The following is a 13,498-nucleotide window of genomic DNA, read 5'->3' as shown; positions in this document are numbered from 1 at the left end:
GCTCTTACCCTCCCCTCATCCCCTCCTCCAGAGGCTGTTACCCACCCCCCTCCTCTAGAGGCTCTTACTTACCCTCCCCTCATCCCCCTCCTCCAGAGGCTCTTACCCTCCCCTCATCCCCTCCTCCAGAGGCTCTTACCCTGCCCTCATCCCCCTCCTCCAGAGGCTCTTACCCTCCCCTCATCCCCTTCCTCCAGAGGCTCTTACCCTCCCCTCATCCCCTCCTCCAGAGGCTCTTACCCTCCCCTCCTCCAGAGGCTCTTACCCTCCCCTCATCCCCTCCTCCAGAGGCTGTTACCCTCTCCCTATCCCCCTCCTCCAGAGGCTGTTACCCTCTCCCTATCCCCCTCCTCCAGAGGCTCTTACCCTCCCCATCCCCTTCCTCCAGAGGCTCTTACCCTCCCCCTCCTCCAGAGGCTCTTACCCTCCCCCCATCCCCCTCCCCCTCCTCCAGAGGCTGTTACCCTCCCCTCATCCCCTCCTCCAGAGGCTGTTACCCTCTCCGCTCATCCCCTCCTCCAGAGGCTGTTACCCTCCCCTCATCCACTCCTCCAGAGGCTGTTACCCTCCCCCCATCCCCCTCCCCCAGAGGCTGTTACCCTCCCCTCATCCCCTCCTCCAGAGGCTCTTACCCTCCTCTCATCCCCTCCTCCAGAGGCTGTTACCCTCCCCTCATCCCCTCCTCCAGAGGCTGTTACCCTCCCCTCATCCCCTCCTCCAGAGGCTGTTACCCTCCCCTCATCCCCTCCTCCAGAGGCTGTTACCCTCCCCTCATCCCCTCCTCCAGAGGCTGTTACCCTCCCCTCATCCCCTCCTCCAGAGGCTGTTACCCTCCCCTCATCTCCTCCTTTAGAGGCTGTTACCCTCCCCTCATCCCCTCCTCCAGAGGCTCTTACCCTCCTCTCATCCCCTCCTCCGGAGGCTCTTACCCTCCCCTCATCCCCCTCCTCCAGAGGCTGTTACCCTCCCCTCATCCCCTCCTCCAGAGGCTGTTACCCTCCCCTCATCCCCCTCCTCCAGAGGCTGTTACCCTCCCCTCATCCCCTCCTCCAGAGGCTGTTACCCTCCCCTCATCCCCTCCTCCAGAGGCTGTTACCCTCCCCTCATCCCCTCCTCCAGAGGCTCTTACCCTCCCCTCATCCCCCTCCAGAGGCTGTTACCCTCCCCTCATCCCCTCCTCCAGAGGCTGTTACCCTCCCCTCATCCCCTCCTCCAGAGGCTCTTACCCTCCCCTCATCCCCCTCCAGAGGCTGTTACCCTCCCCTCATCCCCTCCTCCAGAGGCTGTTACCCTCCCCTCATCCCCATCCTCCAGAGGCTGTTACCCTCCCCTCATCCTTATCCTCCAGAGGCTGTTACCCTCCCCTCATCCTTATCCTCCAGAGGCTGTTACCCTCCCCTCATCCCCTCCTCCAGAGGCTGTTACCCACCCCCCTCCTCTAGAGGCTCTTACCCTCCCCCCATCCCCCTCCTCCAGAGGCTCTTACCATCCCCTCCTCCAGAGGCTGTTACCCTCCCCTCATCCCCTCCTCCAGAGGCTGTTACCCTCCCCTCATCCCCTCCTCCAGAGGCTGTTACCCTCCCCCCTCCTCTAGAGGCTCTTACTTACCCTCCCCTCATCCCCCTCCTCCAGAGGCTCTTACCTTCCCCCCATCCCCTCCTCCAGAGGCTCTTACTCGTCCCTCATCCCCTCCTCCAGAGGCTCTTACCCTCCCCTCATCCCCCTCCTCCAGAGGCTCTTACCCTCCCCTCATCCCCTCCTCCAGAGGCTCTTACCCTCCCCTCATCCCCTCCTCCAGAGGCTCTTACCCTCCCCTCATCCCCCTCCTCCAGAGGCTCTTACCCTCCCCCTCCTCCAGAGGCTCTTACCCTCCCCCTCCTCCAGAGGCTCTTACCCTTCCCTCATCCCCTCCTCCAGAGGCTGTTACCCTCCCCCCATCCCCCTCATCCAGAGGCTGTTACCCTCCCCTCATCCCCCTCCTCCAGAGGCTGTTACCCTCTCCCTATCCCCCTCCTCCAGAGGCTCTTACCCTCCCCCTCCTCCAGAGGCTCTTACCCTCCCCCTCCTCCAGAGGCTCTTACCCTCCCCCTCCTCCAGAGGCTCTTACCCTCCCCTCATCCCCTCCTCCAAAGGCTCTTATCCTCCCCCCATCCCCCTCCTCCAGAAGCTCTTACCCTCCCCCATCCCCTCCTCCAGAGGCTCTTACCCTCCCGTATAAATCGGCTCCAGCTCATCTGCCACTTGTTGAAAGTCCAGTGCCCGGAATGGGCCCGAATCCTGACCCTGATACAGCAGGAGCCATGATCCAGCTCTGATAAAATTCCAAATTCGTCTTTATTTCTTGTTCATAGCAATACATGTACAGGGGAACGACACTCTGACCGGACGTTGACGCGTTTCGGACACAGCAGCGTCTGTAGTCGTGACCTGGTTATAATCTTCACCAGCGTCTCTTATCCCCCATCCCTTTACTAGTTGGGGTCTCTGGTTCTGCTGTCGCCTCTTCTTTCACATGACAGATATAATGCATTCTAGGTTGGAGATGAAGATCATTAAGAGCTCTGGTGGGATGCCGCGGCTCTCCTACACCGGCAGAGATGACCGCCACTTTGTGCCATCCGGACTGTACATTGTGAAGACCGTGAACGGTGAGCGCAGTGTGTGCTGATGAAGTCCTCCCCCATAATACTCGCTGTGTACTCCCCCATAATACCTGCTGTCCTCCCCTTCCCCCCATAATACCCTCTGTCCTCCTGTGCCCCCCCCCCATAATACCCGCTGTCCTCCACCCATAATACCTGCTGTCCTCCTGCAGATCCCTGGACCATGGCCTTCAGTAAAAGCCACAACCGCAAATACTTCTACAACGTGAAGACCCACATGTCCAAGTACGAGCTCCCAGTCGAGTCCATCGCACCATTTCAGTAAGTGTGCGCTCCCTCCCATCAGGAGCCCTGCGTGTATCCCAGTCCTCTGCATATGAATTGTAATAATTAGGTTTCAGTTCTGACTAGTTTAGGATCTTTGTGTGCTGTCCGTGATTGGGAAAATTCTGAAATACATCCAGAGGCTGGAAACACTTCCTGACTTAGTACTGTACACCTCACAGCTGAGGGTTTGTTACAGTGTGCCGAGGGGGGGGGTACCGTGATAAGTACTCCCCAGACCTATCCCCCATAATGATCCATAAATACAAAGCTGGAAATCCCCAGGGCTGATAACGCCACAATCATTACAAGTGCAGAAAGGAGTACAATACAATACAAAGCCCAGGCAGCCCGGAGAGGGGGGCGGCAGGAGCTCCTCTGGCTTCATCAGGGGCGTCAGATCAACTAGAACGTTCCCATTCATTAGCAGCAAACAGAGATCTTGAAATCGGGGAGGACTGAAACCAAGTACGTTAGAATGTAACATTTGTGGAACCAAGTCCATTGTTCTCTCGAGGATATTCCAGCTCGATAAAGTTGGCCCCTATCCACATGATGGGGGATAATGATTAGACCGGTGGGGGTCGGACTGCTCCACCTGCCTCGTTTTGGGGCCTCCACAGGGTTCACGTCCCGGCAGTTGGACTCCCACCTAATGGTTATCCCTTACGGGCGATATTAGGGGTGGCCGCTGTATCCCGCCTGTCCTGACCACCTTTGCATGTATCCTCTCTCTTGCAGCGTCTGTTTCTCCGAGCGCCTCTTCTGGGAGTGGGGTGAGGGGGTGCAGATCCACGAGTCTCAGAAACAGGACCCCAACACGGACAAGCTCTCCAAAGACACCGTCCTGCAGTTCATCCGGATGCACCAGCCCTTGTCCTCGGGGGGCAGAGAGGAAAGGTAGTGACCGGACAAGCGGAAGTGCAGGACGCAAGCCACCTCTTCATCAGCGGCTACCCTCGCCGGGGCGGCTGTCACAGACTTAAAGCCTCAATAGAGGGGGAAGGACACATGGAGGCGGAAGGGAGACCCCCTCTAGTTCATTAAAGAGACATTTATTGCACTGCAGGCGGAGACATGGTGGAATATATTTTCTTTTAGCTCCCGGTCGCTTTTCCGCTTCTATATGACATGTGGTTGCCCGTCCGACACGAGAGACGAGTGCAGAAGGTCCAGGGTCGTCTCCCGGGGCAAAAATGGATTGAAATATGAAAAACGATCTGGACGCTAAGTTGGGGGGGAGGGAGTCTGCTGCAGCCTCGCGCCCCCCTCTCCCCACAATCCATGACTCGCTTCGAAGCTTCATCGTCCTGTCAGTGTGTTTTACTGCATGGTTTGCCTTGTACCCCATCATAGGGAGGAGACCCCACTCCTACAGCAATAAAGCACTAGAGTTTGGATATAACACTGGATTACTGCGCCTCGTTCTGCAGAGGGGATCCATCATTAAAACCTCCCCCTAATAGTGTCTCCCCCTCTAACCCACAGAGGTACAGACTCCACCTGACCTCTGCGGAGTCCTGTGGTATCAGATCCTGTGAGTTGTTCAGTGCACTAGAGGGCACTGCCAGTAGGGGGCACCACTGCCCTGACGTGGGGTACTTGTCTGTTTGAGGCTTAGGTAGGTGGACCTGGTGCTGTCTCCTCCCCAGGTAAGTGACGCACACTCACACGGCCGTCCACATGATGTAATGTGATTCATCAGAGCAGGCCGCCTTCTTCCCATAGTGCACCTGGTGCCATCCGTACCCCAGGTAAGTGACGCACACACCGGACCATCCACATGATGTAACCTGATTCATCAGACCAGGCCGCCTTCTTCCCATAATGCACCTGGTGCCATCTCTTCTCCAGGTAAGGGCTCTTTCACACTTGCGTTCTTGTCTTCCGGCATAGAGTTCCGTCGTCGGGGCTCTATGCCGGAAGAATCCTGATCAGTTTTATCCTAATGCATTCTGAATGGAGAGAAATCCGTTCAGGATGCATCAGGACGTCTTCAGTTCCGGAACGGAACGTTTTTTTGGCCGGAGAAAATACCGCAGTATGCTGCGCTTTTTGCTCCGGTCAAAAATACTGAACACTTGCCGCAAGGCCGGATCCGGAATTAATGCCCATTGAAAGGCATTGATCCGGATCCGGCCTTAAGCTAAACGTCGTTTCGGCGCATTACCGGATCCGACATTTAGTTTTTTCTGAATGGTTACCATGGCTGCCGGGACGCTAAAGTCCTGGCAGCCATGGTAAAGTGTAGTGGGGAGCGGGGGAGCGGTATACTTACCGTCCGTGCGGCTCCCCGGGCGCTCCAGAGTGACGTCAGGGCGCCCCACGCGCATGGATGACGTGATCACATGGATCACGTCATCCATGCGCATGGGGCGCTCTGACGTCATTCTGGAGCGCCCCGGGAGCCGCACGGACTGTAAGTATACCGCTCCCCACTACTACTATGGCAGCCAGGACTTTAATAGCGTCCTGGCTGCCATAGTAACACTGAACGCATTTTGAAGACGGATCCGTCTTCAAATGCTTTCAGTTCACTTGCGTTTTTCCGGATCCGGCGGGTAATTCCGGCAAGTGGAGTACACGCCGGATCCGGACAACGCAAGTGTGAAAGAGCCCTAAGTGACGCACACACCCGGCCGTCCACAAGATGTAACCTGATTCCTCAGACCAGGCCGCCTTCTTCCCATAGTGCACCTGGTGCCATCTCTTCTCCAGGTAAGTGACGCACACACCCGGCCGTCCACATGATGTAACCTGATTCCTCAGACCAGGCCGCCGTCTTCCCATAGTGCACCTGGTGCCATCTCTTCTCCAGGTAAGTGACGCCCAGACACCCGGCCGTCCACATGATGTAACCCGATTCCTCAGACTAGGCCGCCTTCTTCCCATAGTGCACCTGGTGCCATCTCTTCTCCAGGTAAGTGACGCACACACCGGCCGTCCACATGATGTAACCTGATTCATCAGACCAGGCTGCCTTCTTCCCATAGTGCACCTGGTGCCATCTCTTCTCCAGGTAAGTGACGCACACACCCGGCCGTCCACATGATGTAACCTGATAACTCAGACCAGGCCGCCGTCTTCCCATAGTGCACCTGGTGCCATCTCTTCTCCAGGTAAGTGACGCCCAGACACCCGGCCGCCCACATGATGTAACCTGATTCCTCAGACAATTCCGCCGTCTTCCCACAGTGCACCTGGTGCCATCTCTTCTCCAGGTAAGTGACGTCCACACACCCGGCCGTCCACATGATGTAACCTGATTCCTCAGACCAGGCCACCTGGTGCCATCTCTTTCCCAGGTAAGTGACGCACACACACCCGGCTGTCTACATGATGTAACCTGATTCCTCAGACCAGGCCGCCGTCTTCCCACAGTGCACCTGGTGCCATCTCTTCTCCAGGTTAATGATGTACACACACCCGGCCGCCCACATGATGTAACTTGATTCCTCAGACCGGACTCTGCTCTGCAAACCCCATGCATTAGGACCAGCAACCTCCCGCTGTTCTGCAATTACAATTCCCAGAATCCTCCTTTCAATTCTATGGGAGTTACAAGAAGAGCTGATTGTGTATGCTGGGAGTTGTAGTTTCACAGCTCATGATTCCTGCTATACACTGCAAGGTGTGATGTGTATCCTGACCCCTTTCTATCCTCAGCAGAAGCCACGACCCTGCCCCTGGAGTCGGTCTTCCTTGGAGCACATATGGTAGGTACTAACCTGTAGACACCAGCCCTTCTGGAGATGACCCCGCTGTGTACACATCACCATTTGCCCTCAGAGCGTCCAGAAGGCGCCATGTTGACGTCATGTTGTTCCTGTGACTCGTCTGGATGGAGACCTGGTTATGGTGCGGCCACTGGTGGACTCTGGTCTCAGGCACGTGGTCTGCAGCATCTACAGGACAATCCTGCAGAAAACATGGAGGTTCCTTCCCTCCCCCGCTGACCGGGGCTCGGCTACTGCTGCACAGCGAGGGGAAGGTGTGACCTCGGAGACGTGGAGAACTCCCCAGATATACAAGACCAAAGCATCATCTCGGTTCCAGGAGCGTAGGAAATTACCTGCTGCTCATCCTGAGCCTCCTGTTTCTCTAATAGAATGCCAGGGCTACAGTGAAGACCGACACATGAGCAGTAGTGCATGCACCAGTCGGTGTCTCTGGCAGTCACACAGGCTGTTCCCCCTCGTTGGGGGGAGGGAAGGAAGGCTTCGGATGTAAGAACGTCTGTGAAAACTATTTTATTTTTTATAGAAATGTATGAAAACAAATAATCTGCATTGTCCTCACAGTGATGGATCCAGCAGGCAGGCGGAGGGCATCCACCATCCCTGCCGCAGGTCACCCGGTCCAGAAATAATACACCAGCGCTGCGAGGAAGAAGAGGCCGAAGGACACCGCCGCGTTCTTACGGTTCTCGTGACGTAGAGATTTCAGCTCCTTCTCTGAAGAGACAAAGCAGATCGTGGGTTAATTTGACACCGTATTTACAGTGCGATACTATTGGCTGACCAAGGTCAAGTCCTGAATAATATACATTGTGTCATGCTCCGCCCCTCCGTACCACTCTAAGGGGTTGTGTCTAGTCAAATTATCTTCCAGAAAAGCTGGAGCACCTTAAAATAATATAAAAAAATTGACTATACTCAGCAACAGCAAAGAATGGTGAGTACTGACAGAAAAGAACCCTGACACTGTATCCCGTGTCATGCTCCGCCCTCATCCTGCACCGTTAATACTGTATCCCGTGTCATGCTCCGCCCTCATCCTGCACCGTTAATACTGTATCCCGTGTCATGCTCCGCCCTCATCCTGCACCGTTAATACTGTATCCTGTGTCATGCTCCGCCCTCATCCTGCACCGTTAATACTGTATCCTGTGTCATGCTCCGCCCTCATCCTGCACCGTTAATACTGTATCCTGTGTCATGCTCCGCCCTCATCCTGCACCGTTAATACTGTATCCTGTGTCATGCTCCGCCCTCATCCTGCACCGTTAATACTGTATCCTGTGTCATGCTCCGCCCTCATCCTGCACCGTTAATACTGTATCCTGTCATGCTCCGCCCTCATCCTGCACCGTTAATACTGTATCCTGTGTCATGCTCCGCCCTCATCCTGCACCGCTAATACTGTATCCTGTGTCATGCTCCGCCCTCATCCTGCACCGTTAATACTGTATCCTGTGTCATGCTCCGCCCTCATCCTGCACCGTTAATACTGTATCCTGTGTCATGCTCCGCCCTCATCCTGCACCGTTAATACTGTATCCTGTGTCATGCTCCGCCCTCATCCTGCACCGTTAATACTGTATCCTGTCATGCTCCGCCCTCATCCTGCACCGTTAATACTGTATCCTGTCATGCTCCGCCCTCGTCCTGCACCGTTAATACTGTATCCTGTGTCATGCTCCGCCCTGCACCGTTAATACTGTATCCTGTGTCATGCTCCACCCTCATCCTGCACCGTTAATACTGTATCCTGTCATGCTCCGCCCTCATCCTGCACCGTTAATACTGTATCCTGTCATGCTCCGCCCTCGTCCTGCACCGTTAATACTGTATCCTGTGTCATGCTCCCCCCTCGTCCTGCACCGTTAATACTGTATCCCGTGTCATGCTCCGCCCTCATCCTGCACCGTTAATACTGTATCCTGTGTCATGCTCCGCCCTCATCCTGCACCGTTAATACTGTATCCTGTGTCATGCTCCCCCCTCGTCCTGCACCGTTAATACTGTATCCTGTGTCATGCTCCGCCCTCATCCTGCACCGTTAATACTGTATCCTGTCATGCTCCGCCCTCATCCTGCACCGTTAATACTGTATCCCGTGTCATGCTCCGCCCTCATCCTGCACCGTTAATACTGTATCCTGTGTCATGCTCCGCCCTCATCCTGCACCGTTAATACTGTATCCCGTGTCATGCTCCGCCCTCATCCTGCACCGTTAATACTGTATCCTGTCATGCTCCGCCCTCATCCTGCACCGTTAATACTGTATCCCGTGTCATGCTCCACCCTCATCCTGCACCGTTAATACTGTATCCCGTGTCATGCTCCGCCCTGCACCGTTAATACTGTATCCTGTGTCATGCTCCGCCCTCATCCTGCACCGTTAATACTGTATCCCGTGTCATGCTCCGCCCTCATCCTGCACCGTTAATACTGTATCCCGTGTCATGCTCCTCCCTCATCCTGCACCGTTAATACTGTATCCCGTGTCATGCTCCGCCCTCGTCCTGCACCGTTAATACTGTATCCCGTGTCATGCTCCGCCCTCATCCTGCACCGTTAATACTGTATCCCGTGTCATGCTCCGCCCTCATCCTGCACCGTTAATACTGTATCCTGTCATGCTCCGCCCTCATCCTGCACCGTTAATACTGTATCCCGTGTCATGCTCCGCCCTGCACCGTTAATACTGTATCCTGTGTCATGCTCCGCCCCTGTGCAGTCAGGTCTATAGAAGCCCCTCCCAATACTCACCATAATTAGACATTTTGTTGGTGAGAGAATTCTTCTCTTTCTCTAACAATTTCCTGTTGAAATAAGAAAACAGATGTCAAAACACCAATACTTCCTGTCCATGGCCGCACCTCCCTTCCCCCATCATCCTTCCCCATGGCCCCAGCTCACGTCTCTCCCCCCCATGGCACCCCTTCCTCCATCGCCCTCCCCATGGCCCCCACTCACCTCTCTCACCACCTCCATCACCCCAGCTCACCTCCCGATGGCACGCCCTCCCCTCCTCCATCGCCCTCCCCATAGCACTCCCTCCCCTCCTCCATCACCCTCTTGAGGACCCCCGCTCACCTCTCTCCCCCTCATGGAACTCCTTCCCCATGGCCCCCGCTCACCTCTCTCCCCCTGATCGCCCTCCCCATGGCCCCCGCTCACCTCTCCCCCTGATTGCACTACCTCCCCCCCCTCCAACGCCTTCCCTATGGCCCCTTCTCACCTTTCTCTCTCCCCCTCATGGCACTCCCTCCCCTCTCTCCCCCTTATCGCACTCCCCATGGCCCCCCGCTCACCTCTCTCCCCCTCATGGCACTCCCTCCCCATAGCCTCCGCTCACCTCTCTCCCCCTCATGGCACTCCCCATGGCCCCCGCTCACCTCTCCCCCACATGGCACTCCCTCCCTATGGCCCCTTCTCACCTACCACTCCCCCTCATGATACTCCCTCCCCATGGCCCCCGCTCACCTCTCTCCCCCTCATTGCACTCCCTCCCCCCCCTCATTGCACTCCCTCCCCCCCACCTCATTGCACTCCCCCCCCCCCCTCATTGCACTCCCCCCCCCCCCCCCTCATTGCACTCCCCCCCCCCCCCCTCATTGCACTCCCTCCCCCTCATTGCACTCCCTCCCCCTCATTGCACTCCCTCCCCCTCATTGCACTCCCTCCCCCTCATTGCACTCCCCCCCCCCTCATTGCACTCCCTCCCCCCCCCCTCATTGCACTCCCCCCCCCCCCTCATTGCACTCCCCCCCCCCTCATTGCACTCCCCCCCCCCCCTCATTGCACTCCCCCCCCCCCCCCATTGCACTCCCTCCCCCCCACCTCATTGCACTCCCCCCCCCCTCATTGCACTCCCTCCCCCCCACCTCATTGCACTCCCTCCCCCCCACCTCATTGCACTCCCTCCCCCCCACCTCATTGCACTCCCTCCCCCCCACCTCATTGCACTCCCCCCCCCCTCATTGCACTCCCTCCCCCCCCCCCTCATTGCACTCCCTCCCCCCCACCTCATTGCACTCCCTCCCCCCCACCTCATTGCACTCCCTCCCCCCCACCTCATTGCACTCCCTCCCCCCCACCTCATTGCACTCCCTCCCCCCCACCTCATTGCACTCCCCCCCCCCCCCCTCATTGCACTCCCTCCCCCCCCCCTCATTGCACTCCCCCCCCCCCCCTCATTGCACTCCCTCCCCCCCCCCCCCTCATTGCACTCCCCCCCCCCCCCCTCATTGCACTCCCCCCCCCCCCCTCATTGCACTCCCCCCCCCCCCTCATTGCACTCCCTCCCCCCCTCATGGCACGCCCTCCCCATGGCCCTCCGCTCACCTCTGTCCCCCTCATGACACTCCCTCCCCATGGCCCCCGCTCACCTCTCTCCCCCTCATGACACTCCCTCCCCATGGCCCCCGCTCACCTCTCTCCCCCTGATTGCACTACCTTCCCCCCCAATCACCCTCCCTATGGCCCCCGCTCACCTCTCTACCCCAATCGCCCTCCCCATGGCCTCCGCTCACCTCTGTCCCCATGGCCCCCCACTCACCTCTCTCCCCCTCATGGCACTCCCTCCCCTCGGCCCTCCGCTCACCTCTCTCCCCCTCATGGCACTCCCTCCCCATGGCCCTCCGCTCACCTCTCTCCCCCTCATGGCACTCCCTCCTCATGGCCCCCCGCTCACCTCTCTCCCCCTCATGGCACTCCCTCCCCATGGCCCCCCGCTCACCTCCCCTCCTCTGACAGCTCATGTTTGCGCAGTTTGTAGTCCACGTCTTCCAGGCTGTTCCTGCAGGACTCCAGTCGCTCCTCGACGCCGTCGATCTGGAGAAAGAGTCGGTGCAATCAGAGACTAACGAGAGAAACCTCCCGCCAGACACTCAGGATCCGCCGACCCTACAGGACGTATTTCGTCTGATGTGATTGGCTGCTGTGGGTCTGCTCTGCTATCAGGCCACATTCACACCAAGTTTTATCTTTCAGTTTAACGGATCTGACGACTTGTATAAAAAAACAGATCCAAAAGCGATTATGCTGTGTATTCTCACCCTGTGCGGTCTCAAACCGGCCAAAAACAAAGTAGTAGGAGGGTCCGTTAGAGGGACTGCACACAATGGCACGCGCTTGGGGCGGTCCTTACACTGACCCCGTCCAGAAATTCCACCAATCACCGGACACCTGCCTTGTTCTCAAATAAAATTGTAAAACTGGAACTTTTTTTTTCCAAAATGGAAATGTAAACTTTACGCCAGTTTTTGGAACGGATCTTATTTCTCTAAAAAACAGATCTTAGCTCTCATTCTTCAGACGTTTAATAGCAACCAATCAGATCTCAGCTCTCATTCTAAAGCAGTTCCACAGCAGCAAATCAAATCCTGGCTTTCATTTGCCAGTGGTCCCAGCAACCAATCAGAACCCTGCTCTCATTCTTTAGCAGCCTTATAGCAACCAATCAGGTTACAGCTCGCATATTTTGAAGGCTGGATTCAAAATGAGACAAGTGATCTGATTCGCTCTGCTGAACAGAACACGTGGAAGGGTCTGTTACACAGAGCTGGGTGTTCATTGGTCCCCACTGTACGGATGTTGCTGCCAGCCGCCATATTGCGGCATTTAGTGAACCGGGTAGTCGGTTCTGAGAGGGCGCAGCACTGCCATACAGTGTATGGGGGTGAGCAGGGGAAATGGGGGAGGCCCCACAATGACCTGGGCGCCACCACGTGACACAGGCAGGGGGGTCTAATAACCATGACGACTGATCTACAGGGGGCGCCATGATCTGACCGGGGACCTGCGGCTCCTCACCTCCCGGGCCACGCTCAGCTTCTCCCGCTTCTTCCTCGCCATCCTCCGCTTCCTGGACACGTCTCCTTCCACACTCCAGCTGAAGCGCCCACCGCCATGTGTCTCCCAAGCGGGGCGGAGCCTGAAGCCTCGGCCGCCATGTTTGTGTGGGGCCAGACATGGCTCCATCTCAAACATGGCTTAGCGGTAGCCATGTTTGAGACGGGCAAGGAGACGTCATAGACTGAGAGGCGGCCATATTGGATGTGGTCTGCGGCAGCCATGTGCGATAGTGGAGGAAATCAGCGGTGTCACGTGACAGGCTGAAGTCACGTGGGTGTGAAGCGGGCGCGGGATTTTGCCTTCCAATATCACGTGTCCCTGTGACGTCACTAGGGAAGACTCAGCCCTGAGATCAGATACCAATGGCGCCATGTCTATTAAGGGCATCTGTAACACTGCAGAACTACAACTCCCATAATGCTTCTGGGTAACCTGTAAGTCTCCAGCCACTAAAGCTACAACTCCCAGCATGATGTGTTAGGACATATTGTGAGTAGTAGTAGTATAGTGCGGTGGACATGTTCAAGGGCCCCCGTCAGCAGATCTGTCCCTAGGACACCGGCTGACCGGTTACATGTCGGTCCCATGGTCATATGCATTGTTGGTAGCTGCCCCTAATTTGGCGGGACTGTCCTTGATTGTGCCGGGCCGAAAACGAGTGGGGCGAGCATAAACTTCGCCTTTAGGTGGTGGTTCCCGGGTGGGATCAGGGCCCTGTCTGCCTCAGTTTTACCAAGTGAAACGTTAGTAAATATGCATATGTGCCCACATTACTGAGAAAAATGATGCTTTAAAATATGCAAATGAGCCCCTGGGAGCAAAAGGGGCGTCGCTGTTACTCCTAGAGGCTCAGCTCTCTCTGCACTCTGATGACACCAGGCGTTAACATCAAAGTGGAGAGGGAGCAGAGCCTCTCGGTGTAATGGGAACGCCCCCGTTGCTCCTAGAGGCTCATTTGCATATATTAAACCTTAATTTTTCTCAGCA

General features: G+C 56.5%; 2 protein-coding genes across 6 annotated transcripts in view; one reads left to right on the top strand and one right to left on the bottom strand.

Moving 5' to 3' along the window:
- Nucleotides 1-4,350, top strand: part of CMTR1 (cap methyltransferase 1) — a 57,014-nt gene extending 52,664 nt beyond the window's left edge. For 2 of the 3 annotated variants that reach the window (XM_040430788.1, XM_040430789.1), the window contains exons 23-25: nt 2,536-2,648; nt 2,816-2,924; nt 3,669-3,831. In XM_040430788.1, the coding sequence (XP_040286722.1) occupies nt 2,536-2,648; nt 2,816-2,924; nt 3,669-3,831 (385 nt within the window). Of the gene's footprint in view, nt 1-2,535; nt 2,649-2,815; nt 2,925-3,668 lie in introns of all 3 variants that reach the window. The other variant, XM_040430787.1, reaches the window with a different exon arrangement.
- A 2,869-nt stretch (nt 4,351-7,219) lies between these two features.
- On the bottom strand, nt 7,220-12,606 carry CCDC167 (coiled-coil domain containing 167). 3 transcript variants are annotated; one of them, XM_040430786.1, is made up of 4 exons: nt 12,412-12,538; nt 11,394-11,488; nt 9,422-9,474; nt 7,220-7,381 (listed from the first exon to the last, which is right to left on the bottom strand). In XM_040430786.1, exons 1-4 carry the CDS (start codon nt 12,412-12,414, stop codon nt 7,278-7,280), a joined length of 255 nt encoding a protein of 84 aa, XP_040286720.1. In that variant the 5' UTR covers nt 12,415-12,538; the 3' UTR covers nt 7,220-7,277. The 3 variants fall into 3 exon arrangements, with proteins under 3 accessions (XP_040286720.1, XP_040286719.1, XP_040286718.1); XM_040430785.1 differs by lacking the exon at nt 12,412-12,538 and adding an exon at nt 12,213-12,321; XM_040430784.1 differs by having other exon boundaries at nt 7,221-7,381; nt 12,470-12,606.
- Nucleotides 12,607-13,498: the final 892 nt, after the last annotated feature.

This window comes from Bufo bufo, chromosome 4 (assembly GCF_905171765.1).
Source record: "Bufo bufo chromosome 4, aBufBuf1.1, whole genome shotgun sequence".
Taxonomy (NCBI): domain Eukaryota; kingdom Metazoa; phylum Chordata; class Amphibia; order Anura; family Bufonidae; genus Bufo; species Bufo bufo.
Note: the sequence above shows the minus strand (reverse complement) of the source record. Positions and strands in the feature narration are given on the sequence as shown.

What these genes read in the sequence shown, in the direction of transcription:
- CCDC167 (XM_040430784.1), bottom strand. Translation starts at nt 12,511, where the DNA reads ATGGCGAGGAAGAAGCGGGAGAAGCTGAGCGTGGCCCGGGAG. An exon ending in GAGCTGTCAGAGGAGGGGAG is followed by an intron (nt 9,475 to 11,393) that starts GTGAGCGGGGGG and finishes TTATTTCAACAG; the next exon opens with GAAATTGTTAGAGAAAGAGA. An exon ending in CAACAAAATGTCTAATTATG is followed by an intron (nt 7,382 to 9,421) that starts GTGAGTATTGGG and finishes TTGTCTCTTCAG; the next exon opens with AGAAGGAGCTGAAATCTCTA.